Below are 25,333 nucleotides of genomic sequence, written 5' to 3' on the forward strand. Positions count from 1 at the left end.
TGAAGCAGCTCTGGGAAAGCAGCTCATCTTTCTCTGGGCTTTGAGAATCAATCAGAGCTGAGTCTGAAATTTGACTTTGCAACATTCTCATGGATGATTAATCCTTTCTGGGCCTCAGTTTTCCCACTTTAAAATGGGCTGCTTTGAGGAGCAAAATGACATCTAAGGAGAGGTCTAGCACATAGCACATGCTGTTGACTGGATGAGTTGGGTGATCACCAGATTTAATCAGAAGCCTGAGTTGGCAAAGCAGTGGGATGGGCATGCAGAAATTCTTTGTGTGTGTGTGAGTGTGTGTGTGTGTTCCCAAGACCACCCCCAGGCTCAGTGACTTGCTAGGAGCACTCTCAGCTTAGCATCTAGCTGTATTCAAAGCTAGCTAAGATTTGTTAAAGTGAGAGGACACAGAACAAACCAGAAAGGAGAAGGTACGTGGGCTGAGGTCTGGCGGACACCAGGTGCAAGCCTGCAAGGGTTCTCACCCAGGGGAGTCACCAGAACATAGAATACCTTCAGCATCTGAGTGTGACAACATGTGTGAAGTGCTGTCTGCCACGGAGGCTCATTAGCCTCTTGGCGCCCAAGGTGCTAGGTCTGCTCACACACCTATAGCTCATGTCCAAATTCCAGACTCCCAGAAGGAGTTTGGTAGCCAGCATAAGCCATGTTTTTGTATAGTTTAGATATAGTGAGCCACTCATTGATCATTGAATGGTGGGAATTCTCCTGAAATCCAGGTTCCCAGGTGCTGGCCAAGAGCCAACCTTGCAAGTAGATCCTTTAAAGCATGGCAGTCTCGGGTCTGCTGCATGAGCCCTTTCTGCACGCCTCCCTCTGCAGATCACTGTGGAGGACTACGAGCAGGCCGCCAAGAGCCTGGCCAAGGCCCTGATGATCCGGGAGAAGTATGCACGGCTTGCCTATCACCGCTTCCCGCGGACCACAGCCCAGTACCTATGTCATCGGCGGGCCAACACGGCACCCCTGGAAGAGGGTCTCCCAGGTATGGATCCCAGACAGGAAATGGGGCCCCATGTGTGGGTCTGGCTCAAGGGTTGTTGGGGACCTTTTGTGGGCTGAATGTGTTTTCCTCACTGGTGTTTTGGGGGCAGACCCTGGTGTAGACTTCTGCCTACACTGGTGTTTGCTGGTCCCCTGGTCAGTTTTATGTGTCCTGTGTGCCTGGCTGAGTGGAGATAACCTGTGGAAGTTAAAAGAAATGAAAGTTCCTAATGGTGGGAGTCTGACAGGGAGGTAGGAATTCTCAAGTGGGACACTTAAAACAACAAGATCAATCAATAAATGACCAGCTGGAGGTATTATGGGCTGGGGTGGGAATGGAGACAGAGGGCACCTTCCTGGGGTAGGGCAAGTTGGCTCTGGAGTCTAGCACACCTGTATCTGGGTTCTGCCAATTTCTTGGACCTTGAACAAATTGTTCTCTAAATCTCCTATTTTTTCAATCTATAAAATGAGAAGACTAATAATATCTATCTCCTAGGGCTGTTGTGAAGATTAAATAAGCAAATACCTGTGGTGTACTCAGTGCCTCTCTGGCATCTAGTGAGTGTTCAATAAATGGCAGCTGCATTTATGCCACAGAGTTCAGGGAAGGGGAGATGAGAGAGGGCAGGATGGCTTCCTGGTGGAGTCCATTTGGTCTGTGAAGGACCTTGAAGGAGTAGAGGCTGTGAGTTAAGTCATGCAAATGAAAACGACAGGAAACCTCACGCTTGAAAGCCAGGATTAGGGAGCAGATAAGGGCCTGAAGGTTTGCACCAAGGCCCAGGACCCTGGCTGCCCTGGTTGTGGTTGCTGGTGTTGGGTTAGCCCTTGAACCTGTGAGTCCTGAATTTTGAGCATCTGTTACCACCAGATCCCTGGGTAAGTCTCAGCCCTTCTGGGCCCATTTTCTGTCTGTCTTAGGGAAATTGATCCTACTACCCTAGAAAGGACAGATAGGGCTGATGGCTAAATGTATACTTTGCATGAAGGACTCAGGGGTTCTGGGCCTGAGTGTGGTGAGGTGGAGCCACCTCGGAGTGTACAGGCTGTGGCTTCACCCAGGCATTTGCAACTGCTTGCACCTTGCAGACCCCATGGTCTGCAAGAGACTTAGAGACTTCTGAGCTGGCCTGTGGCCTTGCTTGATGGGGGACATCAACCCCAGCTCTGCTCTGCTTCAGCTCCTCAGTGACTCCTCACATTTGCTCTAGGGGCATCCTGTTGTGAGCACTGGTGGAGGAAACCCTAGCAGGTGACCCTGCCTTGGGGGCTTTCTTTGATGAGGAGTCAAGGTTTTCTTCCAATGCGGCTGGCAGCTGTGGTTGTAGATGGACACATACCTTTATTTTATTTTATTTATTTATTTTTATATGGTGCTGAGGATCAAACCCAGTGCCTCACATGTGTTAGGCAAGCGCTCTACCACTGAGCCACAGCCCCCAAAATGTCTCTTTTATTATTTTTAAGCATGAGACTTTTAACAAACCCCTTTGCCTCTCTGATCCTGTCTTCCCATCTGAGGATTACACCCACTGCCTTGATAGGAAAATGCTTTGTAAACAGGAATGCCTTGCACATGAATTAGGGGGCATTATGGTCAGTCTTTAGCTTATGATGTTTCAATTTAATGATTTTTCAACTTCATGATTGTGCAAAATGTACCCATTCAGCCATTCTGTTTTTCACTTTCAGTACAGTGTTCAATAAGTTACATGAGTGTTCAACACTTTATCATAAAATAAATTTTATATTAGATGATTTTGCACAACTGTAGGCTAATACAAGTGTTCTGATCACATTTTTGGTAGGTTAGGTGTATTAAATGCATTTTTAATTTAGGGTATTTTCAGTTTATGATGGGTTTATTGGGACATGACCACATAATAAGCTGAGAAGCACCTGTTTTCTGGCTTTTGATAAGCTGTCTCTAGCCAAGGTCTGATGCTACATAGCAGAACTGGGGGCTTCAACTCTCTGCAGATCAGCCAACACCATATAGGACCAGGGGCCCAGCTGCCAGCTGCGGTGGGAGGAAACCCTGGCTCCTCTTCAAAGGAAGCAACAAAAGCTGTCTGTTCTCTTACTAGAGGATGCAGCTGCCCTTAAAAAAAAAAAAAAATCCTGGGGGCTCTGCAGGGCCAAGGAAACTGAAGTCCATTTCAGTTAAATGAAAAAGATATATTGAAGTGCCAACCATGTACCACAGGCTTTTCTGGGTAATGGGGTACAGCAAAACAAAGTCTCAATCTGCACCATAGTCTCTATTCTGAGTAGAGAAGGTTTCTAATACCCAATGTGAGAGGTACAGTTCCTTTAGTCAGGGCTAAGCGCTAAGGAGGCAAAACAGAGCTGGGAAGAGGAGCTGTGGTGTTTGTGCAGGTGAGGGTGGTTGGTTTTCGATAGAGTGGCCTCGGCAGGCTTCACCCCGAATGTGACTTTTGAGTTCAAGAGCTCATGGCCATCACTTGATCCTGTTTTGCAGAATTCCACCCACCCCCACAGCCCGGGGAAGACCCTTACTGCTTGGATGATGCACCCCCCAATCTGGGCTACCTGGTCTGCATGCAGGGGGGCATCCTCTTCGTGTATGATAACAAAAAGATGCTGGAGCGCCAGGAGCCCCACAGCCTGCCCTACCCTGACCTGGAGACCTACACGGTGGACATGAGCCACATCCTGGCTCTCATCACTGACGGCCCCACGTAAGCCAGCTTTCCCCAACTCTCCCTCTCATTATAGGAAGGAGCTGGGAAAAGCCAGCTAGGCTGCCCCTCTGTTTGAGGCTTTCCTGCAGGTAAACCATCCTGAAAGAGTGGTTGTCATTCCCTTTGCTTTGTGGGTTTCTGCAGTAATCTCCCTTCCTGGGCTGCCACACTCTTAGAGTTGTTACTACTTATCCCTTCTGCGTTATAGGTGTGGAACTTCTGTTTTCTGTTGGCAACCTGGGCACCTTAAAATGACTGCCACGCCTCTTGTCAGGCAAGAAAGCAGCCTTGCAGAGAACTGGCAGCCTGGGACATGGCTGCACAGGGAGGAGGAGCGATGACTGTCGCTCCAGGTCTTGGGTTTCTGTGTTTCTGGAGAGGGCATGCAGAGAGCCTAGGGCACTTTGTGGCTCTGATCCCCCTGAGGCCATGGGCTTGACTCAAGCTAAGCTGGCAGGTGGCTGTCTTCCTGCAATTGGTCCCTCACTTGTTGGTGGGCACTTGAGCTATCAGTGTGGAAGTTCAGCAACCTGCACCCTTAGAGCCTTGGAGTGAATGTGCCAGAGTCGGGGTTGGGAGGGGAGTGTGCTGTCATGCCCCTGCTCTTTTGCTCTTGCCTTTTGGGTTTTGTTGGGAATGGTGTGATGCTGGGTCCTAAGGGAGGAGAGTGGGTCTGGGGTGGATGGGTAGCTTGGTCCTCACTGATCCAATTAAGACCCTGGGTGGGGATGGGGTAGTTTTCTTTCAGAGGCCCTTCTGGGCCAAGTGTGTGAGAAGTGGCTGTCCTGCCTGAGTGGTTCTCAAGGAGAGTCCTTCTTGGAAAAAGGCTGGGCTTGACCTCCTTTCTCACTGTATGACACCCCTGGGCTCATCCTGGGCTTGTCTTGGCAGACAGGGTGGTACTCTTGCAGGTAGGCAGCTGTTCTTAGCCTCAGTGACGGGATATGGAGCAGCTGCTGTGTGCAGAAGCAGGGTGGCATGAGTTATGGTCAAAGGTTCTGTGTGGTCTTGGACTCAAGGCATGTGGCTGGCCAACCCTGGCTGGGTGTGGGCTGATAGCTGACCACAGCAGTAAGCTCCCACCTTTGCTAGCAGAGAAAACCTCTTTACCCATGGGTACCTTCTTTGAGTTGGTGGGAACTTGGGGCATGAGTGTCACAGAGATTTCCATCCCAGTGATAAATACCCCTGTGCTCCTAATCTGGCTCTGATGAGAAACATTCACCTCTTGTCCTGAAGCCTCAGAATCTGGGGGTCCTCAGGTCTTGGGATTTGGGAGCATTTGGTCAGGGTGGGAGTTACCTCTGTGTCCCAAGGTGGGCAGGCCATGCCTTATAGTGTGACTATATTATCCATGTTCTGGACAGTTGATTTCTCAAGGAATAAAAGGTGGCTGAGGACAGATGGGAAGAAAGAAAAGAGGGGACAAAAGAGGGAGACTTATTGAGTAACCACTCTGTTCGGAGTCAGGCCCTTTCATAGGCATCAACCAATTTAACCTTCACTTCAGCCTTGGAATTACCATCTCAACATCGATTCATTCATTGGAAAGAAGGCTTGTGGTTAATTGCCTAAACACATAGAAGTAAAAAATATAGGGTCTCAAAGTTATCTCTGCTGCCCCATATCTTTGCTCTCCACTCTCACTGGGGCACACCGACATGTTAGCCAGGTCAGTCAGGTCAACAGAAATCTGGGATCTTCTGAGCTCTCCTGGCTCCATCCTCCCAGAACTGGACCTCCCACACTGGGCTTGGCCCACCTGTGCTGGAAGTCTCCAAACAGAGTTTGATGTCACTGCCCCTCAACTGTGGTCTCTCCCCTTCCCCAACCTGCAGGAAAACCTATTGTCACCGGCGACTGAACTTTCTGGAATCCAAGTTCAGCCTTCACGAGATGTTAAATGAAATGTCCGAGTTCAAAGAGTTGAAGAGTAACCCCCATCGAGACTTCTATAACGTGAGAAAGGTGCGTTTAGTGGCCAGTGTCCAACCCACCTGGCTGGCTCCCTTCCCCACACCGGGGCTGCCCTGAGCCAGTTTGGGGCTAGTGCCCTGTGAGAGTGGAGGCTGGTGAAGGCCCTTCTTGGCCAGAGGAGTGCGATGGGTCCATGCAGAAGAGAGGTGGGTGAACTGTGTTCTTAGAGTCAGGATGTGCCTCAGACGGTACTGGGGGGCCACTCCATGGTGTGCCTCTGTTGGAATGTGCCTTGGGAAGCAGGACACAGCCTTTAAGTGGTCATAACTGTTGAGCACAGGCCACTCTTAGGGTAGGGAAAGAATTAGATTCATCATGGAGGGAAAAAGCTATATGACCTCTATGGATTTTGGTAGTTTATGGTTTTGTGTCCTTCAGGATAAGGTGTATTTATTTTTTATTTTTTAAAAATTATTTCTACATATATTTTTAGTTGTCGATGGACCTTTATTTGATTCACTTATTTATATGTGGTGCTGTGAATTGAACCCTGTGCCTCACACTTGCTAGGCAAGTGCTCTACCACTGAGCCACAACCCCAGCCCAAGGTATATTTAAAGAAGAACATTTTATGTGCTCCTGTCTCTGTCCCTCTTGTACCCCTTGAGTGGCCAAGTGGCTCCTGGCACTTTCAGCCTGCAGAGTGGTGGCAGGTGTGCATACTAAGTGATTATGTGCTGCAGCTCTTCCGTTTTCTTCCATTTAAGTAACCTATAGCGAGGCAGGATCGGTGCTAAGTATGAGGCGTTTGATGGCGAGCAAGTTACTTCCTGCTGATGAGAAGCTCCTCCGTCTGCTACCTAAGGGTTAAGTGTAATGGGGTGGCTTTCAGGAAGAGGCCAGAACTAAGCTGACCTACAGGGTAAGAAGCTAGCCAGGCAGAGTGTTATGCAGGGAGGGAAGCAGCAATGTCCCTGGCATTTCCTGTGGAGGGAACAGCATGTGCAAATGCCAGGAGGGGGAGAGGCGTGCGCGCAAGGGGAGAGAGGGTTAGAGTGGTGTCTTTTTTATTTTTTTTTAAATGAATTTATTTATTAATTTTTTTAAAGAGAGAATTTTTAACATTTATTTTTCGGTTTTCGGCGGACACAACATCTTTGTTTGTATGTGGTGCTGAGGATCGAACCTGGGCCGCACGCATGCCAGGCGAGCACGCTACCGCTTGAGCCACATCCCCAGCCCATAGAGTGGTGTCTTGACATAGCTGCTAGTTTGGTGTGGCTGGAGCTTGGGTCAGAGAGAGGAGAGCAGTGGGTTGTGAGGAATGAAGCTGCAGAGGTGTGGGGGGTTCTGGATGATAATGGGGTCTGTGGGTTGGGAGGTGGGCCAGGTGTGCTTGTGATCTTGGAGGTAAATCAGTGGGGGCAGGGGGTTTAGATTGTGCTTGGAGGAGGATGGCCAAACCTGGGCAGGTCATGGTGAGGTCGTCATCTCCAGAGCCACCTCTGTCCTGCTGGGACCTCTTGAGGATCTCCTCTCTCTAGGATCAGCTTGTGGCCCCTCTGGGAAAGCCCTGTTCAGCCTCCCTGACCTCCTGACTGAGTACGCTCGGCAATCCAGATGAAAGGCCCCTCTTTCCCCCTGTATCTTGGGGAGGCCTAAGACCCCCTGTTAGTGCCATCTGGACTCCCCACTTGGACGGGACTAAGAGCCTTTAGAAGTGAGAGTTTAGCTTCAGCTCATGGGCTCTGAAAGGCTGTGGAAGAGTGTTGGGAATTTCTGGGTAGAGATTAAAGGTCATGCATTAGACATACCTATGTGGGCAGCTGGGCATTTTCACCTCAAGCACCATTTGTTCCTTCTCTGTGAGCCTTAGGTGTTAGGCAGGTGCCTCAGTCACTGTGAGCTCCCCGCAGTCCTGCCCAGCCCAGGGCAGCCCTGCCCTCTGCAGATGTGAACTGTGCTGGGCCTGCCTCCTGCTGCTGCCTGACCTGAATTGTCTTTGTTGACTGGATGGGCTCTGAAGCGGTTTGCTCCTGAGGTGGGCCCCATGGACTCACCATCTGCTCCCTGCCACAGTGTGGGCCCGAGCCCTTGTGTAGAGCTGTGGTTCCATATCAGAGCTGATCCTTGGGCTTCCTATCACTTTGGGGGTTACTGTGCTCTCTGGACACGAGATGTCCTCATGTGTGTGTGTGTGTGTGTGGGGGGTGGTGACATTGTGGCCTTTTCTCTGGTGCATAGTCAGTTGGGCCTGGGGCCGCTGCATCAGGCTGTGCTCTCTGTCCTGGGTAAGGGGAGCCTCCTGGGTGCCAGCAGCTTTATCTCACCCTCAAAATCTGTACTGTGGCGAGGAGAGCTGGCCTTATAAAACCCAGAGTGAGCTGGGAGGGGAGCTCCCTATTTTGGAGGTGGCTGTTATTTCCCAGAGGCAGGGCACGCCGGGGCTGAGGCCTGGCTGTGGATATGTGTGGGAGGTGGGTGGTGGGTGGTGGGTGGTGGGTTATGACACTGTGAGGCCGCTGGCAGCACTGTGTAACGGAGACACTTGTTTTCTGTTCAGGGCTGAGATAGAAGGGCTGAGCGGGTTTGCTGCTTGGGAGTAGAGTAGGACTAGGCATTATCCATTTGGGCTTAAGTGTCACAGGGATAGCAAATAGGTTTCAGCTTCTGTGCCAAACTTGACCAGTTGGGAGTGACTCCCTGAAGCTATTCCAGAACCTCAGTGAAAAGAGTGCTGTGACCTATTGCTGATGTCCGCCATTGGTATGGGAAGGCTAGTGTTAGCTCCAGTCTCAGGTATTGGGAACTCTACAGTTTCTGTAGACCTGGATCTCAGGAGGAGCAGAGAATGTGCTTGGATCTTCGGGTGAATTGAAAATACTGACCTTCAATGACAACTTCTTTGACTTGTTCCTAAAATAATCACCTTTGAGGTCCTGTAGTTTGGATTGGGTGCTTCCTGGACTGTCCAGTTGTTTTCGTTCTTTGTCTTGTGACTCATGGGGTAAGGACAGGCTGAACCCCCTGTGGTGTGTCACTGGTAAACTGGAGGACACACGCAGAAGCCCAGAATGTGCTGAGTCATGCTGAGGCGGTGGAGCCAGGCTGTGTCCTGCTGAGCTAATCCCAGCTGACCTTCTCTTGTGCATCCCAAAGGAATGCACAAGAAGTGCCTGAGCCTTGACTCTGTGCTTTGGGTGATGTTTTGATTTTTAGTACATTGAGTTGTGTCATTTCTCTGATGTCCAGCGGTCTATCTTTCTGGTAAGAGTGGCAGGATTAATGGCAGGAAGGACCCTGCTGACAGAGTGATGTGGCCAATGACACGGGCTGGCTGGGATAACACACATAGAAGTCCAAAAGATCAAATGTCTCATTTGGCACAATGTGGAGATGCCCAACCAGCTGTGAACAGCCTTCCCTGGCCCGAGGTCAGCACCTTCTCACCCTGGCCCTTGCACAGTGCCCAGTTAGCCATAGCAGTAACTCCATGCTGCAGACTGGTGGCGGGTGGCATCCTGGCCTGTGAGGCTGCTGTCTCCTTCCCTGGGGACTTCCCTTAGTCCCCGTGGGCTCATAGAAGGAGATGCAAGATGCCCACTGTGACTTCAGGGCATCTCTCATTTTAGCCAAGTGGCTGTCCTGGGAGTGGAGCACAGAGGAAAATGGAGAGTGGGGATGTGGAAGGTGGGGAGACGGCAGGGACTAAGTAGTATTAGCAGTATTAGATTAGTGAGAATATTAATCAGAATCAAATTGCATCAAAAAATCCATTCTAGCTTCTGAGTGAAGAATGAATTGAACCAGAGCAAGAGAAAAAGTGGCAAGACGGGTCCCATTGTGTGGATCTGAGATTTAATTGGAAGGTGGAATTGATGGATCTGGCTGGTGCTGCGGGAGGGAGGGGAGGCGGAGGATGACTTGCAGTTTTCCATTGTGAACAGCTGGGTGCAGGGTATATCATTTCCTGGGGTGCAGAAACCTGGGAAACGATCAGGTTTGGTCTAGGGCCAGAGATGGAGAGTCTGTCCACTTTAAAATTTGAAGGACCTTTGAATTTCCCAAGTGGAAATGCCAAATAGGCAGCTATCTCTACAATTCTGGAGCTTCGGGCTGATGATACACATTTGTAAGTTTTTGATATAAAGAAGAAAATTGAAGGCACAGATGGCACAGATCACCTTTGAAAAGAGTATATAGTGAGGGGACAGGAGGGCCCAGGACCAAGCCTGAAGAAATGCCAGTATTGGAGGTCTGGTAGCAAGGATGAGCTGACTGAGGAGGTTGAAAAGGAGAGGCCAGAGAGACATAGATGTAAGAAATCCTGTGAGGTGTTCTGAGGCCCTGGTGGGCTCCTTCCAGGGCTTTTTCAAGGACAGTGCCTTGCCATGAAGCAAGGGGAGAAGAGTGATGTGCCTTTCTTCAAGTTAACATTTGCTCTGAGTTCTAAGGTCTCAGGGTCAGAAGAGCCACTGCTTCTTGGGGTGTGGATGCCTTGGGTGTGGGGTGAGCTGGAACTGGTTGAGGAAGTGTGTGGTAGTGACTGCTGTCTTCATTCACTCCTACTTGGCCTTGCTTTCAGAATGTTACGGGGTTCTGAGAGGGAGGGGGATTCTGTAAGGCATTTCATGGGCCCTCAGGCTTATATGAGGATATAGAACCCTACTACAACTGTGCCAGAGATGGGGAGTGCATTTGTTCATTCATCCATTCATTGATTTCACCCGATACATCTTACCAGTCTCTGGGGTAGATAGTAGAGAATGGGTGGATCAGACATGGTCCCTGTGCTTGAGGAGCTCCCAGGCTAGCGGAGGAGTAGACAGAAACATATTTGAATGGGTCAGGAGGATGGACACAGCAAGGGAATGTCTATGCCAGGGTCCCAGTCAGGCAAGGAGAGGGTGGGTTAGTTGTTTTTTAGGGGATCAGGATTGGTGTCCAAGTGGAGGATGTAGAAGGATAAGGAAGAGGTTGGTGGGGAGGAGGGAAGGCACTCCTGGCTGAGGATGCGTGTGGGCAAAGTGCCACAGAGTGGAGTAGGTTGGTGCCTACAGAATGGTTTGCCATGGCTGGAGCATAGAATGTGGCAGTGGCAAGTAGCCTTGACTCCCAGGCTAAGGAGCCGGGCTTTACTTCGAGGATGCTGGTCCACCATGATTTCTTAACAGGGGAGTGGCCTGATCCAGTCTCCATTTTGGAACCATCTCTTGGTGCTGTAAGGAGGTGGATTAGGCAGCAAGGCTAAAGGGGAGGAGACCAGTTTTGAAGTTCAGAGGAGAAATGGGGAGGGGCCTCAGGCCTAGGTAGGCACTGCCTCTGTGCCCTTATGGTGCCGAGGCTCTGTGCTCCACATTGAGGGCAGGGCTCTTTTGTTGCAGAGAATGTAGCTTGGCTCACTGGTGGGTGCTTGTTCTAGGTGGACACGCACATCCACGCAGCGGCCTGCATGAACCAGAAGCACTTGCTCCGCTTCATCAAGCACACGTACCAGACGGAGCCTGACAGGACTGTGGCTGAGAAGCTGGGCCGGAAGATCACCCTGCGGCAGGTGTTCGACAGCCTGCACATGGACCCCTACGACCTCACTGTGGATTCGCTGGATGTCCATGCTGTGAGTGAGCTTCTGCCCCAGTGTTATGAACAGAAAGAAGTTCTGATTGGGGACTCAGCCCCTGGAAAACGCTGTGATTGTGCTTGGAGAGCCACTGGCTCTTTCTCTGCTTGTCTTGGAGGCTGTGGTGTTAGTTTGACCTCATGAAATAATGGGGCTGGGAGCAGCCATGGGACAAAGGAAGGGTGTGTGACTTCTGGTCAGATGGGTCCAAGTTCAAATCCCCTTTCTGCCACTTAGGAGTTATATGCCCTTAAGCAACTCACTGAAGGTTTTATTTCCTTGCCTATAACATGGTAACTGCCATGTGCCTTGTTACTAAAACACTAAGCATATAATCAGCAATCCTACTCCTAGGTGGATACCCAAAAGAACTGAAATTAGAGACTGGAATTGGCACCGTGTGCCAATGTTCACAGGGGCATACCTCACAATAGCCAAAAGGTAGACATCACCCAAGTGTTCAATAGATGAATGGGTAACCAAAATGTGGTATATCCACACAATAGAATATTATTCAGTCTTAAAAAGGCATAGAAAACACGTCATTGTCTGCTGTTCGGTGGTCTAGCCTCGTCTGCTCACTAGCTGGCATGTTCCTTGCCATAGTTCCTTGGAGCTTGAAGCCCTCATGCTCCTTCACACCGTGACTCAGAAAATAGCCTGTGGCTGGCTGTGAGGATACATGGTCTGGCCCTTGGAAATTTCCAAGATTTCATGCAGATGACTTAAAAGACATCATTCAGTGTGGCCACACCTAAGGCCACACCTAAAGGCCTGGAGAGGGAAACATGCTTGATGGCTGAAGAACAATGTAGTGAGGGCTGGTGGCCTCCTCCCCTCAGGGCCGGCAGACATTCCATCGTTTTGACAAGTTCAACTCCAAATACAACCCTGTGGGGGCCAGTGAGCTTCGTGACCTGTATTTAAAAACTGAAAACTACCTGGGAGGAGAGTACTTTGCCAGGATGGTCAAGGTGAGCAGTCCCTTGGCCTCTCCAAGGCCACCTCAGATACCTGATGGTGTCTGCTTTCAGAGGGGACCCTGCATGGCTTTCTGTTCCTTCCCTTCCCTGAATCTCCTCTATCCACTACCCAGCTCAGGAACCTATGCTCTGGCCCTGGTCTCCTTCTTCTGAGAATGGGCAGGCTGGTGCTGTGTGCCAACTGCAGGGAGGAGGAGGGGAGGGCATCCACCTTGGCAGAGCTCACAGCATCCTGGCACCATGCCTGTCTCTATTTATAGTCTAAACTTGGCTGGGTGCGGGTTGACTCTGGGTGGAGTTGTTGTTGCTGCCCAGCCTAGTTCTGCAATGTGACGGTGCAGACCCAAGGCCTTTCTCCCCCAGGGAAGGAGCCTCCACTATGGTTGAAGAGCTCACATGGCAGTAGGCAGCAGGGATGCAGATCAGCCTTCCTGCCTGGGAGCAGCTGGCCCAGGACCCAGCTGTCATGCAGAGCTGGAGGTAGAGATCTCCCATGTAGCTTGGAGGCTTTGGGGCTGATCTGGTTCTTCTTGGTGCCAGGAGGTGGCCCGGGAGCTGGAGGAGAGCAAGTATCAGTACTCGGAGCCACGGCTCTCCATCTATGGCCGCAGTCCTGAGGAGTGGCCCAACCTGGCCCGCTGGTTCATCCAGCACAAGGTCTACTCACCCAACATGCGCTGGATCATCCAGGTGCCCCGGATCTAGTGAGTGAGGGGCCCCACTGTCTGCCCCATGCCCCTGGGCATGACATCCTGTCTGGTGGGCTGGAGACTGTTAAGTCCAGTGCCATCTTAGACCTCTCCTCCCCAGGGAAGAGTGGTTGGCAAAGACGCCCTTATGACACTTAAAATTTGGTTCTTTGAAGAATATTTATGTGCCAAGGCCTTGTGGGGTCTACTGGCTTGCCTTCTTGTTGAAGGTTTGGGTGGGCCTAGAGGCCTGGGATGTCGTGGTAGTGGCCCACATTGCTGACTTCCCCTTGGATCACTGCTCCCCTCTCTGGGTGGGCTGGGCTGTGGGGTCTAGGGAAACTGAGCTGAGTGGAACTGAGTCTGGATCACTGGGAAACTGGAGGACTCCTCTCTGGGACCCTTGGCCACCTGAATCCCTTTGCCCCACTCGTGAATGGCCTCTGGCTTGAGACAGGTGAGGCAGGTGTGGAGTTGCACAGCACTGCCCAGTGTTGCAGAAGGGCCACAGCTGACTCTACCTTGGGTGCTTAGTGGGAAGCAGTGCTGAAGTGACTGTGGCCACTCTGTAGCAGGCCAAGGGGACTGTGGGTCCACCCAACAGGCCAGTCTTTGCTTCCCTACAGTGATATATTTAGGTCAAAGAAGCTGCTGCCAAACTTTGGAAAGATGCTGGAGAATATCTTCCTGCCCCTTTTTAAGGCCACAATCAACCCCCAAGATCATCGGGAGCTTCACCTCTTCCTCAAATATGTAAGTGGTGGGTACCTAGGTGAGCTCACCATGGTGGAGGAGGGCTCACTCCTTGCCATGGCCTCCCTTCTCAGCTCCCGCCACCCTGTACACCAGGCCTAGGGCTGCCTGCCCCTAGAAGCAGATTTTCTAAAATAAGGGAGCATGCCCAGGTGGGAGGTCCTGGAGCAGTCTGTGGGTCCAGTGGGGAAGGGCAGCGAGTAGGTAAGGACTGAGAGTTGGTTCCTGGCCACGCACGCTGAAGACATGGATCCTGTCCCAGCCAGCACCAAGTTGCCCCAGGGTCTCCTTAAAAATGCAGACATTTCTGCTCCTCTCTTTTTACCTGAAACAAAGGTCCTCACACCATTTTTGGTTTAGTATAATGAGCTCTAGGATCTGCCACGCAACCAGCGCGGGCTTCATGAAAGAAGGTTCAGTTCATAAGAAATTATTAGGGAGTTTTAAATTAAAGAGACAGACTCTCATTACCTTTACTATCAGCTCCGAGACAGCTTCTCCTAGCTCCTGCCTCCAGCCACCTAATGCGGTGATGAGGTTTACAGAAGAGACTAGCGAGAGAGGGAGAGTACGCCAGGGAGTGAGCTTTTATTGGGGAACGGAAAATCCCATCCAATGAAGGTTAAGGGGGGCAGCATCCCAAGGTCAAGGACTATGATTGGGTCTTCAGGTCAGTAGCCAGGCACGCCTCTGCACGGACAAGCCCTCGGACCTGGGAAAGGGTGGGGAAGGCTCAGACACAGCTGTGTCTAAGTGCCTCTCATCCAGCCAGAGAGGTAACTCAAATCACTTGCGAGGATGGCCTCCCACACCAGGAAATATATTTCACTTCTGTATTTGAGTAGTTATAGGAAAAGGGAAGAAGGGGTATGGTAGAGACTCCAGGAGGGAGGGGATCAGTTTTCACCCCCTTCCTCTGGATGCCAGGAGTAAAGAGGATGTCAGACAGAGCAGCAAGTTCAGGACTGGAGGAGGCTTTGGGGAGGTGGAGGTACTGATGGAGGTGAAGGTGGAGGTGATGGGATGAGGTCTGGTAGGGAGGAGCCCAGGGGATCAAGGTCTGGGGAGGGCGTGGTTGAGTCTGGACATGTAGGGGTTGCCTGGAAAGTGTTTGGACAAGCTGAGGGACCTCACTGAGTATATGTTTTAGACAAGCATCATCTGGCTGTGTGTGGAGGAGGAAGGCCTGAAACAGAAGGTGGTGGGGGGCTAGGAGGAGAGTGAGAGGCCTGTTCCAGTCCCAGAGACATAGTGGGCACTTGAGCCAACGGTGACAGCTCACATTTTTTGCGCTTGCTGCCAAGCCTAGTGGTACTCCATTATGTGGCCTCACTTCAGCCTCACAGCTATCCTGTCTGCATCTCAGTTGCGCTGTTGGTAATAAGCAGAGTTACTGTGTGTGTGCCATGTACTTTGTGCTGGACACTATGTGCAGGGCCCTCCATTGATTCTCTCCTGTAATCTCAATTGCTCTATGAAGCTACTGGCTCCAGTGTACACTCCAGGAAATTAAACAGATCACAAAGCTAGAAAGTGGCAGAACTGGAATTCATTCCCAGGAGGACCTGACTCCCCTGTTCTGTGTTGCCTCCTGTGTACAGGAAGTGAGCTTGAGGCCTGCTCGAGACAGGGCAGGGGCTCTGGGCAGAGCAGGCTTCATGAGATGGGGCTGGTGTAGACTCACAGGACCTAAGTGGAGGCTGGAAGAAGGAGGAGACGGATGCCTCCTGGGTGCCTGCTTTGTAGGAGGGTGGATGGTGCATTTGAAGGCTGCTGTCAACCGTGAGGGAAGAGCAGGCTTGAGAGGGGAGTTGGGTTTGGACGTATTTTGAGATTGAGGCCTGTGAGATGCAGTGGTGAGGCCCTGTACTGGGCGGATAGAGATTGGGAGAGGGGATGGCACTATCCCCATGCTGGAATGTTCAGTTGTCACGGCAGAGCTGGAGGTCCTCTCTAGCTCCCCAGACCCAATCAGGAGCTGCTGAGAGCCATGGTGGGAATGTGTTGTTCCCTTGAACAGAGGGCTCTGTGACAGGAAGTTTCTGGCCAAGACCCTTGTGTTCCCTGCTCTGCAGGATCCCTCCTGACCACAGAGACACCAGACAGGCTGGCAGACCTGGCTGGGGCCAGGGCCTAGAGCCTGGGGCCTGGGCTAGGAGCCCCCAGTGTGGGCCAGTTGTGGCCTGAGTTGGGAAATCATTCTTTCTTCTGTCTGGTGCTCAGGCCCCTCCCCAAAATCCTGCTAAGGCCAAGTGAAAGGAGGGAGGCTGTTGGCAGACCTCCCCCAAGTGCTGGCTGAGGGCTGTGTCCTCTGCAGGTATGTTCTTGGTCAGGGCCCAGCCTCTGGGGATTAGCCAGAGGCTCTGGGAATCCACAGATGAGTTCCAGCTGAGGTCTAACTCATTGGAAGAAGGAGCTTCCTGAGGTCCTTGTGACCTGGTTCAAAGGGCAGTTCCCCTCAGCTAGCAGAGCTGCCTGTGGGAACAATAGCTCAGCCTGGACAGTGGGCCTCTGGTCTGTTTGTGAGGCACCTGGCTGGCATCTCAGGCCACACCTGGACGTGCCCCAGTGTATCTTCTACCTAAGGCCCCAAAGGGCCCAGACCTAGGGCCCTTGTGCGTCATCTTGCTCAGGCAACTTCCTTTACCACTTTGGCCCTGGTTTGCCCAACTTTACGGTGGGGCTCGTAGCCAACCCCTCCCTTACAGCGTTCTTCAGTGTTGAATTAGCTGGTGTGTGTGAGGAGCTTGAAGCAGGGCCTGGGGTGTAGTAGATGCATGACATTGAGTAGCTCCCCTTCCCTGTCATAGCTTGTCACTATGCTGCTGGCAGTGGCACAGAAGAGGGATGGGCAGTGGGTCTAGGGACCACATTCTCACCTGGCCCAACCTGAGTTGTCCCGACTATCAACACTGCCACACAGGGACTGGGCACTCTCCAGCCTGGCCTACGGGGACCATGGGAATCTCTGAAAGAACAGACTGTGGCACTGCACCCAGTCCCCATCCCTGGGAGGAAAGTGGCCTCAGTCAGGCTCGGGGTTCCTGGGTGAGACGTGAACCTGAGAGGCCTGAACTCCTAGGCCCTCCAAAGCTCAGCTCTGAGCCACAGGAAGCTGAGCCAAACCTGAGTCCTGACCTGTCCCACCTTGGCTTGATGCTCAAGACCCCCTCTTTTGTCCAGGTGACAGGGTTTGACAGTGTGGATGATGAGTCCAAGCATAGCGACCACATGTTCTCAGACAAGAGCCCCAGCCCAGACATCTGGACCAGCGAGCAGAACCCGCCCTACAGCTACTACCTGTACTACATGTATGCCAACATCATGGTGCTCAACAACCTCCGCAGGTGGGTGAGGCCGCCCCTTGCACAGGCCTGTGTTCACGCACTAGCATATACCAAGTGCACGCACTCCACACGGCTATGTACACTCCAACCAACACATCCATTTGCTCACACAGACAACCCCCAGGACACCACACAAAGCATGCATCACACGATCACACATGCATGCCGGCATGTCCACAACACGCATGCCAGCACACATGCATATATACAGTGAAGCTACACACCACACAGTTCATAGGTACACACTCACCAACACATACCTCCATGTGTACCTGTATGTCCCTGAGACAACAGAAACAGGACATGTGAGCACACATGAACATTCACTCAACACCAACAGTGTCTGCACACATTTGTGTTTTCAGCTAATTACTGCAGCTGCAATGTGATGGGCACAGTGTAGGCACCAAACAACTAATGGAGGAAAGTACACTCAGTTCACCAGTGCCTCATGCGTGGTCTTACCTGCACAGGCTGTCTCCAGCCACATACGAGGCACACACGGTGGGAGTCAGATGCCCAGGGCAGCAGGGCAGGGAGCCATTCCATGCCCCTGCTGGGCCTGTGGGCCCCATGGCTCAGCCTAGGCCAGTGCGAGCTAGTAGGTGTGGAGGTTGTGAACAGGGCTGTTGTTGAAGGAAGATACCTGGTATTGGGTGGAGGCAGTCCTTGGATGAGCTTTTAGAGGTGGGAATTCTAGTTCTAGCTTTGCTATGGACTTGCTCAGTGGCTTCACTGAATACAGCCTTACTCTCTGCACCTCGGTTTGCCCATTTTTGTAATAAAGAGGTTGGACTTGGTTTGTCATGGTGTGTTTCATGCCCTGGAGGCTCATGAATGGGAAACAAGTCCTGGAGACCAAGGAAAGCACAAGAGTCGGTAGCAGGCAGCCAGGGTTATCCTAGGCCCTATCTCTGCCCCTGGAGATCATAACTGTTAGCTCTGAGGGGCTCTAGACCTGGGCTTCTGAATTTTTGGAGGGGTTATTTCTAGGCTGTACTGGGTCAGCTGTGCTGTGCCATGGGCATAGTCTCCCCTGAAGTAGGTCCTGGGCTGAGGGTGTGGACCCCAAGCCGAGTGAACCAGGGTGCTTCCTGACCTAGGGCCTCCCTTTTCCTACAGGGAACGAGGCCTGAGCACATTTCTGTTCCGGCCTCACTGTGGGGAGGCTGGCTCCATCACCCACCTGGTGTCTGCCTTTCTAACTGCTGACAACATTTCCCATGGGCTGCTCCTCAAGAAGGTAAGCAAGCCACTCACGGGACCCTGCCCCGCAGTAGCTGTCCGCCCCTGGCCAGTGGTGCTAGAGGGCCAGGGCTTTTATCTGGGCCGGGCTGTCTGTAGTCATCTTGGTTTCATTTTTAATTTTGAAAGTAATATAAAACCAAGCACGTCATGATTGAGATTTTCTGAAAACTGGAGAAATTAATAAAAAAGCCTTACTGCTACTAATTTATGGAAACAGCTTTATTAGCTTTTTAGTATTTCCAACTCCCATCTTTCATCCACAACAAGCCATCTGCCAGTGAGTCACATCCCCAGCCCTTTTTATTTTTTCATTTTGAGACATGGTCTTGGTAAGTTATTGAAGCTGGTCTTGAACTTGTGATCCTTCTACCTCAGCCTCCTGAGTTGCTGGGATCACAGCTGGGCACTAATGTGCCCGGCTCACCCACAGCATATTTTTAATGCATTTGTAATAGTAAACACAGAAATTTGGCTCCTACATTGTCCCTTAACACTGTATAGTAAGCAGTTTTCTGTGCTGCAATATAATACCTGGCTCCTCACTCCAAAGGCTTTAGATGAATTATCTGCCACTTGGTCTACAACTGATTCAACTAGTCCCAGTGGTGGGCACACATCAGCCATCCAACTTCTCCCTTATGTAAATAATGCTACCATGAACTCTGAGTACTTAGTCTTCCCATGTGTTGGGTCACTTCCATAGGAATATTTTTTGGAGTCCTAACCCTGGTCTGGCAGTTCCAGCCTGTGTCACATTTCTGTGTGGGGTGCACGCTACTTGAGAAGACCCCTGCAGCTTGGCCAAGTGTGCCCCATCCATCCCTTCAGAACACACCGAGGGGCTGCAGTGTTTATAATCTCTACTTGAATGTTTGAAATCAAAGCACAAAACCATACAAATGGAGCATCTCCTGACTGACTTGGGTCCCCTGGGGGAGGGGAGATGAAGATGTAGGTTGCGGCAACCGCCCCTTCTGCTCCTCACTGTGCCTTGACTCTAAAGCCAAGAGTGTGTACACCAAACCGAGGGTAGATAGCAAGGCTGTGGCCTGGGGGCTGGCATGTGATGTAGGAATGGAGGAAAGGGGGAAAAGGGAAGGTAGGCTGTATACTGGCTTTGGGGAACTTGGGGACCTGTAAGGACACTGTCCAACCTCCAGCACGTGTTACAGGAATTTGGTGGTTTTTTTTGCAGAGTCCGGTATTGCAGTATCTCTACTACCTTGCTCAGATCCCCATTGCTATGTCCCCTCTTAGCAACAACAGCCTTTTCCTAGAATATTCCAAGAATCCTCTGCGGGAATTCCTGCACAAGGGACTGCACATCTCTCTCTCCACTGATGACCCCATGCAGTTCCACTACACAAAGGTGAGGGCTCTGGGACAAGGGCGGCTGTGTCCAAGCAGCCTTTGGTCCTGGCCTGTCTTCCCATGTGGGTACCCGTACTCATGGTTCAGTTTGGCTTTGGGGTGGGGTTGGTGACCCAGTAAAGAAAAAGGGTGAGCCCCAGGTAAGGAAAAGTCTCTCTTTCAGGAACCCTCTTTGGGGTTCTTGAACCTTGAAGACACAAGTACATTTCTTTGGTTTTCTCCATTTTCCTCTCTGATATTTACTAGCTCTGGCCTTGGTCAAGTTATTAAACTTCTCTGTATTCTTCTTCTTCTTCATTTACAAAATGGGCATAAAATTCTCTGTGTTCCTGCAGAAATTCATTAAGAAAATAATCTAAAAATTATAATAGAGTCTAATATGTCTGCATATACCATTTATTCAAAATATTAGGTGCCTTTTTATTAATACTATTATTATTACTACTCTTTGTATTTCTGGGAAAAGTGAAAAATCTTAGAAACTAAAGACATTTAAAACTATTAATTCATTTAAAAACAACACTATGAACTTGTTATATAAATAGCAATTTTTATGAAAAATAACTATTTCCCAAAACAAAAATACTGAGTGGCTTTGTTTTGCAATTTTGCAAATCCTTTAATGTCTTACTTAATAGAAGACAGCTGGGTTCCCATATCTGCTTCTGCATTCAATTTGTTTTTATCAAAATTTGTGAAAATAATATTGCCTCACAAAGATACATAGTTGGCAAAGGCTGGACCTTTCAGAAGGTCTTTGTGTCCCAGAGGGCATTGGAGCACTTTGGGAACCACTGCTGTAGAAGACAGAGGCAGTGGGGTGGATGGGGGAAAAGGTAATGGGAGGACTGGGGATTCATGGCAGACAGTCACATCCCAAAAGATGACACAGGACCACAGCACAAAGCTCATCCTCTGGGGGTAACATCATCTCCTGGCTTGCACTAGGACCATTTTTTATTCTTATTTAATGTTCCATCTCTTCTCTCAGTACTTTACTCATACTTTTAAAATCTTAAGAAAAAAGTGCATTAAGTAATTCTAAAGAGCAGCTATTAAAAATGTGCCTGACTAGAGAGGTAAAAATTTTGTAGGAGGCCATGGATTTGGAATGGGCACCTGTACTAAGCCCAACAGACTAAGCCATTATAGACAATTCAGTAACTGAGCTTAGGTTGGTTACAGGAGACCCTGGAGCCAACTAACTTGTGAAGCTGTAACAATTTACTGGTTGATTGATGAAGCTGTAACCAGTGAAGTTGTTCTGTGTGCTTTCTGTTTTTCTATAAATGCTGTCAGATCCCATTGTTGGCTGGAGTTCTCTGTCCTGGCTCTGGGAGCTGCCCTATTCATGAGTCATTTTTGTTTTGTTTTGCTTGAACAGACTCTTATTACATTTAATTGGTATTAGGAATTCTCCTTTTAACAGGGATTGTCCCAGAGCACAGAGCCTGGCATCACTGATGACTGGCACTCAGTTTTGAACATGGTAGAGCCCAGTACTGGTCAAAAACCAAATGTAGAGGTATTCTTTTATTTCTGTTTGGTAACTTAAAATTTCACATAGAAAAGATCCTAGGAGTTTGGGATTTAAGGTGTGATGCTGTTTGAAGACTCAGGTGCCAAAAAAGTAGTAAAGGAAAATGAACTCTGCAATGTAGGTGGTTTTCAGTTTTGGAGATGTGTGAAGGGTAGAAATGGACATTCTACATCTAATCCATGTCCTCTGGGGAGGGGTCTAGGAAGCACTGATGGAGGAATATGCCATTGCAGCCCAAGTGTGGAAGCTGAGCACGTGTGACCTGTGTGAGATCGCCAGGAACAGTGTGCTGCAGAGTGGCCTCTCACATCAGGTACGGTGTGATGGGGCTGCCCTTGTCCCTTCCATCCTTCAACAAATGGGCAAAGAATGTCTACTGTGTGCACGGGGGTCTGTGGCGAACAGAACAAGCGGGGCCTCTGGTGCACGGACTCTTGGGCTCTGGGAGGATCCTCAGGAGCCTCCTGGACTTTCATGGCTGCTCCCTCACCCTTTTCAGACCTGTACTCAATGACACTCTAAAATAGCCACACACTTGCCATCCTCCTCTGTTCCTTAAATCTGTTTTTTCTTTATAACATTTGTCACAACCGACACTGTAACATGTACCTATGTTTTTCTCTTGGAATGGAAGCTCTATGATGGCAGAGCCTTATTGCATGCATATCCCCAGACCCTAGGCACAGGCCTGGCACATAGTAGCCACTAAGTACTTTCAAACTAGATGACTAGTATCTAAATTGAATAAAAACTCTAGGGATGGGACCCAGGTGTCAGCAATATTTGTATAGATCCCTGTGATTCTGCTGTGGAGCCAGAGTTGAGAACCCTCCTCCGGAAGTTATCTCAGTTCCTGGGACACCTCCCCTGGGAAATGTCACTGGTACAAGAAGAGGCTACCTCAGGTGCTGTACTTGTGGATGACGATACAGGGAACAGAGGCTCAAGATTCTGTGTGTAGTTCCCCAGAAACACCTGTCTGCTCTTGTCAGCTCACAGGAGGGACTTAACATCTTCACCTCACCTTCTCCATCCCCAGCAGTTCCTACAGTTCTTCCCTTCCAGGAAATCATAGGAATGAATGACCGAGGCTGTCAGGTGACATCCTCAGGGACACAGAGGCCAGAAGGAATTTTATGAGTCCTGCGGGGAGATGTATTTATGGGGAATCTGCTTCACGGGGACTAGTCTGTATGTTATGGCTAATGTCAAAGCTACCGTGTGGGTACAGAAAGTGAATCTATTTGTATTTTTCTTGGTCCACAGGAAAAGCAAAAGTTTTTGGGACAAAATTATTACAAAGAAGGACCTGAGGGAAATGATATTCGAAAGACAAATGTTGCTCAGATCCGGATGGCGTTCCGATATGAGACCTTATGCAACGAGCTCAGCTTCCTGTCTGATGCCATGAAATCAGAAGAGTTCACAGCCCTGACCAAATAGGTCCGCACTCGACACGCACCTTAACCTTTTAGTTTAATTTTAAGTCAGCTATGGCTAACAGTGGTCAAGATACCAAATTAGGGTTTTCCTCTGTGAAGAGGATGTGTCTGAAGAAATTTTAAACTTGTGATTTTGGTTGCCCTGTTCATTTTATGATCAGACATGCCCACTTCTGTTAGTATTTCTGAGTAAGAAATGGCAGCTTTTCCTCGGGCACCTGGGAGCTGGCACTAGTCTGTACTTGTTCCGAATTTTCCACATATTTCTCTTGTACCTGCTGAGGCTAAAGAGTTAGGGCCAGGATTATCCATAGTCAAATGCCAAGTGACATGAGGCCTGTGTGGTTTTCTGCCACTTCTCTCTGCAGGCCTTGCAGGCTAATTGGTAGCTGTTCATTTCGGCCTTTGGCTGGCTGGATGCCTTACACAAAATCACTTCAAAGCTCCCTTTCATAAAGGGGCTACTTTGAGAGGAATAAAAGAGATTCCCTTCTTGACAATGTTTTTTTTTGTTTTTTTTTTTTTATGAATTTCTTAACCTGTTTTATTTAGCTCTCCTTTCTAACTTATAAAATCAAGTTTGCTCATTAACATGGGCACTCCTATTCTGTTTTGGTTTCCTTGTCTGGAAAGTGTTTTCAAATGTGTTCTGTGAATCCCCCCCAAGAACAATTCCAGGGGTGGGGAGGAAATGGGGCAAGTGAGGCTCTGGGGGCTGTCAAAGTGACTCTGCTTTCATCAGTCTTCCACTGGGGCTACCACATATTTTCATTTGAAAACTAAAAACTTTAAAAAATACAGAACCAAATGATCTCTGTTTCTTCTGGTTTTAATATCCTATGATTGTAGCCCAATTATTATTTTATCCATGAAGAGTTAGGCCAGAGAAGTGAAATTTGTTTGCTCAGGGTCACACAGCTAATAAGACGACTAGAACTAGGTTTCCTTATTTCCAATCCAGTCCTCCCCCTGCTATTCCATTAGACTGCACAAATGACTTTTTCTTTTTAAACCACTGTAACCTGGTACCTTTTTTTCAAAGACAAAATTTCCCCCTTACCTGATATGAAGACTTCTTCAGAAGATGAGTGGTCCCAGGTAGAAAGCATTTCTATGACCAATCTGAAGTTAAACTTTGTTAATGAATTCCTCATCTGTGTTACTAGTGCCTAGTACATTGTAGGTGCTCAATAAATGCACATGGAATAAATGGATGAATTTCTCTTTTTGCAACTTTTTAAGGACCTGTGCTCTGAGCACTCAACAAAGTACTCAAAACTAGAAGAATCCTGTTTTTGTGTGGGAACATGCGTATTGACGTTAGATTGTCTTGTCCTGTGACTTTACAATGCCTGCCCCTCCAGTGGTCAACATAGCATATGAAACTATAAATGTAATCATTTTATTAGGCAAACATATGTGCTATATTATATAGGTAATTATGAAACTGAATAAAAACCCGTCATTATCTTGGAAATTATTTTTAAAAGCCTCCATTTGTATACATTCACCCTAACATAGCAAGTACTGTACAGTTTTTCATTGTAATTTTATCTGTATCAAGTATTTTTTAATTATTAAATAAAAGTATGTTAGGACTGTGATTCAATAATTTAAAACTATCTCAAATTAATATTTACATCAAATTTTTTTTTGAGATTGGGCATAATGAAGAGATATCAATAACTGTTAGTTTATTTTTTACTAAGACTGAGACATGGATGACATTCACTAGAAAAATTCAAATTATTCAAACTGAAGTTCATTAGACCTTAGAAGGTAAATCTTTGCTCTTTTTCCTCTAACTTCTGCCTTATTGGGGTTTATCAGCAAAGTTCCTCTCCCTGGATATTACATTAGTCTGCTCAGCCAATGTGTGTTGGTTCTACTGTCCTGCAATCTTTCCAGGCACCTATCTTCTGGAGCACTTTACGCTCTGACTACACTGTTGTACTTGATTGGCCTTTTTGGAGGTAAATTCTTTCTTTCCATTGTGTTCACAGTTGGAATCAAAGGCAATTGTACACTGGTTTCTAAAGGAATGGTTTTGAGGCAGTGTTAATTAGTGTGTTTTCCGTGTAACTTCGAGTTGTATGACTGAAACAGTCAACATCATTACTCTTTGCCTCATGCACACAAATCTCAGCTCCTGGGATGGTATTTATCAAGGCCCATTCCTGGCTTTTACTTTCCCTTGGATTAAACAGAGCTGAAAGCACATCCCTCCAGCTATCTCTTTACTTGTTTCTGAGTACTGTGCTGGTAAAACTATATTAGTGGTGCACCTGAATGTTCTATCCCTGAACCATGACTGTTATAAAGAACAAGTGTAATTAACTCCAATAAAAGGCACACAAATCATAGATAAATACAGCTCTGTGGAAATTTCTGTACCCTCAACCTCTAAAGAATAAATATTTTTTTAGTAAGATGATGACAGTAAGACTATGAATACATTCTGAGGAGGCTTTTATGTCTCCTGACACCAAAATGTAAATTTCTCCACAGTATGATAATATGCACCAGAAAATTTAATTATAAGCTGCCACTTCCTCTTATGTGTTTTCTCAGCACTAAAATTTTGAAGATGCATCTCTAATTATATTCTTGGATCTTGGAAATGATTTTTATGAGGTAAACACCAAACAACCACAAGATAGAGTATTTTATCAATTATTTTTACTGTCAAATAGGGCAAAATATTACTACTGCC

At 48.8% G+C, this 25,333-nt stretch overlaps 1 protein-coding gene across 9 annotated transcripts in view; it reads left to right on the forward strand.

Moving 5' to 3' along the window:
- Ampd3 (adenosine monophosphate deaminase 3) overlaps positions 1–24,989 on the forward strand; it is a 50,216-nt gene extending 25,227 nt beyond the window's left edge. For 8 of the 9 annotated variants that reach the window (XM_048788324.1, XM_048788322.1, XM_048788321.1 and 5 more), the window contains exons 4-15: positions 841–1,003; positions 3,488–3,707; positions 5,549–5,678; positions 11,050–11,244; positions 12,090–12,221; positions 12,771–12,934; positions 13,546–13,672; positions 16,856–17,019; positions 18,142–18,262; positions 19,463–19,636; positions 21,381–21,491; positions 22,445–24,989. In XM_048788324.1, the coding sequence (XP_048644281.1) occupies positions 841–1,003; positions 3,488–3,707; positions 5,549–5,678; positions 11,050–11,244; positions 12,090–12,221; positions 12,771–12,934; positions 13,546–13,672; positions 16,856–17,019; positions 18,142–18,262; positions 19,463–19,636; positions 21,381–21,491; positions 22,445–22,621 (1,878 nt within the window). In that variant the 3' untranslated portion in view covers positions 22,622–24,989. The remainder of the gene's footprint in view (positions 1–840; positions 1,004–3,487; positions 3,708–5,548; positions 5,679–11,049; positions 11,245–12,089; positions 12,222–12,770; positions 12,935–13,545; positions 13,673–16,855; positions 17,020–18,141; positions 18,263–19,462; positions 19,637–21,380; positions 21,492–22,444) is intronic. The other variant, XM_048788325.1, reaches the window with a different exon arrangement.
- Positions 24,990–25,333: the final 344 nt, after the last annotated feature.

The sequence above is a fragment of the Marmota marmota genome, unplaced genomic scaffold (genome assembly GCF_001458135.2).
Source record: "Marmota marmota marmota unplaced genomic scaffold, marMar, whole genome shotgun sequence".
NCBI classification, from domain to species: Eukaryota; Metazoa; Chordata; class Mammalia; order Rodentia; family Sciuridae; genus Marmota; species Marmota marmota.